General features: G+C 39.4%; 1 protein-coding gene across 4 annotated transcripts in view; it reads left to right on the top strand.

The window, feature by feature from the left end:
• LOC137977716 (pyridoxal 5'-phosphate synthase subunit SNZERR-like) overlaps positions 1 to 2,500 on the top strand; it is a 10,325-nt gene that overhangs the window by 2,759 nt on the left and 5,066 nt on the right. For all 4 annotated transcript variants that reach the window (XM_068825035.1, XM_068825037.1, XM_068825036.1 and 1 more), the window contains exons 3-5: positions 90 to 190; positions 379 to 459; positions 1,221 to 1,341. In XM_068825035.1, coding sequence (XP_068681136.1) covers positions 90 to 190; positions 379 to 459; positions 1,221 to 1,341 — 303 coding nt within the window. The remainder of the gene's footprint in view (positions 1 to 89; positions 191 to 378; positions 460 to 1,220; positions 1,342 to 2,500) is intronic.

The following is a 2,500-nucleotide window of genomic DNA, read 5'->3' as shown; positions in this document are numbered from 1 at the left end:
CATGCGTTTGAAAAAAATGAACTCTGTTTACAATATTATTTTTGTAAGTATTTTATTAGATGTAAAATCTTAATTTTTGCTGTTTGTAGGAACTTTCAAGGTGAAAGCAGGACTGGCTCAAATGGCAAAAGGTGGAATTATAATGGATGTCACAACTGCAGAACAAGCACAGGTGGCTGAGAAGGCTGGGGTATGTAAGTAATGCTTAGGTCCTGTTCGGCAAAATGAAGGTCTGGCAGGGCAATACTAATCTAACGTTTAAAACAATGTGAGTGAATGCGAGTAGTTGTTATATGAAAGTTGGGTAATCAGCCTAGAAGCACCAAGTCATTAATTTTTTTTCTTTTAAGATTAAGGGGAGTAAGTTTATTTTTACAGGCCTGTGCTGTGATGTCATTGGAGAGAGTTCCAGCGGATATCCGTAAACAAGGAGGTGTAGCAAGAATGACAGATCCCAAGGTACAGGACATTTCCACAGCCTTTTTTGTAGGCAGGTAGCAAGGGGAAGATGGTACAGGTTTTTTGTTTCATGAAGGTACTTGTAAGAAAGCCAGGGTTGAGAAAGATGGGGGATGAAACTAAGAGAATTTATCAATGTGTGCTCTGTTTACAGAATATTTAGTACTATTATTTTTTATTACAATATGGTATTATTCCTGAGCTACAACATGTTTAAAGATACATAACGGTGACTTTAACTTTTAAATGTTGGGGGACCCTTTTTAAATACCCTTGCTTGAGAAACCATAACTAATCAGCTTACATCCCTTGGTACAGCTGTAGCAGGTCTTTTTGTTGGACTCTTGTGTTCCTCTGAAAGGACTAAATGGAATAAAAGTGTGAAATCTGAAGTGGAGATAAGATTATGCAAAGATCTTAGCAGTTGTCTTTAAGATTTACAAGTAAGCAACTGTCGATAACAAAATAGGTGCAAAGAGAAGTATTCTTGTAGTAGTCTTTCTACACAGCTAGTAATTGATATCTGTTAGTGTCAGGCTAATATTTCTTCCATTGAGATGAAGGGATGATTATGAAGCATACCACAGGGACACAGAAGATAGAAAGCAATAGATTTTCTTCAAACAGAGGTTGCTTTGTACTACAGTTGGAAGAGGAATGCACTTGCACTTGTTCCTGCCATGCTACAATTATTTACAGTCTTCTAAAGTATAGTTCAAAATGTCATTCTAATGGTAATAAATTTGACGCTTTATATTCAGAGAACAAAAGAGATCATGAATGCTGTCACTATACCTGTGATGGCAAAGGCCAGAATTGGTCATTTTGCCGAGGCACAGATCCTTGAGGCGATTGGTGTGGACATGATTGATGAATCAGAAGGTAAGTAGTGTGTCATCAGTGAATCAAATCTTTATCAAGACACTGGGGTAGCATTTTCTCTGACCGTTCTTGGTGTGAGAGGATTTAGTGTAGATTCATGAAGTTGAACATGCGCACCACAGTATGTTGTACATAGCCAACAATGTGACGTTAAATGACCACTTGACTCCGGAGCCAGTGGTCCGGGTTTGGGTCCTGGCTGTGGACATTGTGTGTTGTGTTTGTGGGCGAGACACTTTATTCTCACGGTGCCTCTCTCCAGTAGACTGCTCACAGTCCCCTCTGAGTTAATTGAACCGCCCGCTTGGTCACACAAGCGAGCCGAGGGGGAGAAGGGTGATTGAGCAAAGATATAGGGACTGCATGATCTTCTGTAACTGATGCGTTCAGAATATCCCATTGCACTAGCAATGGGAAATTCGGATTGCTCCGTTGACAGTGAACTTCTCGTCAGATTATGATGCCAATGTGTCTTGCATTTTCCTTGGGAAAAGAGAAGCTCAATACTGCTTTTGCAGTTTTGATCAAATGGCTAACACATTGAATCCAAACAAGAACAGAAACTTGCAGTCAAAGCTCTCTTATCAGGCAAGTATGTTATGGCTGTGCTACCAACTGGTTTTGGCAAGAACATTTTTTATGAGAGCTTTGTAATCTTAAAGAATATGAGTGTCCCAAATCAAACTCCATTGATCCTGGTAATAGTTCCTTGTCTGATCATCACCGAAGACCAGATTCGGTCAAACAATTATTATTACCGTATCTATCCATGGGTTGCTGCCTTCGAGAAGAAGTCAGAGGAATTTGTTGTAGGTCATTAAGTCATCTTTTCAGCAGAGCAAGCTCTGTATCCTGACTTCACTGATATATTGATAGATGACGAGTCGTCCGTTCTAAACAAGAATTTGTCCCGAACATCACACTGTCGAAACTTGCCAGAACACTCCCAACATTAAATTAAGTTAAATACAGTAGTTTTTCTGTGGTTTCCTTTCCGAATAGTTGATTGAATTCTACATGCACATAGATATTCCCACGCTGTTTAGTGTTTATTTACACTAGCAATAAAAGAGGCGGAACCATCTGTCATCACTTTCACTAATTAGATTAGCAGATTCTGAACGCGACATTTACAGAAGATCTTGCCATCCCTATATCT

This window comes from Montipora foliosa, chromosome 11, assembly GCF_036669935.1.
Source record: "Montipora foliosa isolate CH-2021 chromosome 11, ASM3666993v2, whole genome shotgun sequence".
Classification (NCBI taxonomy): Eukaryota; Metazoa; Cnidaria; class Anthozoa; order Scleractinia; family Acroporidae; genus Montipora; species Montipora foliosa.
Note: the sequence above shows the minus strand (reverse complement) of the source record. Positions and strands in the feature narration are given on the sequence as shown.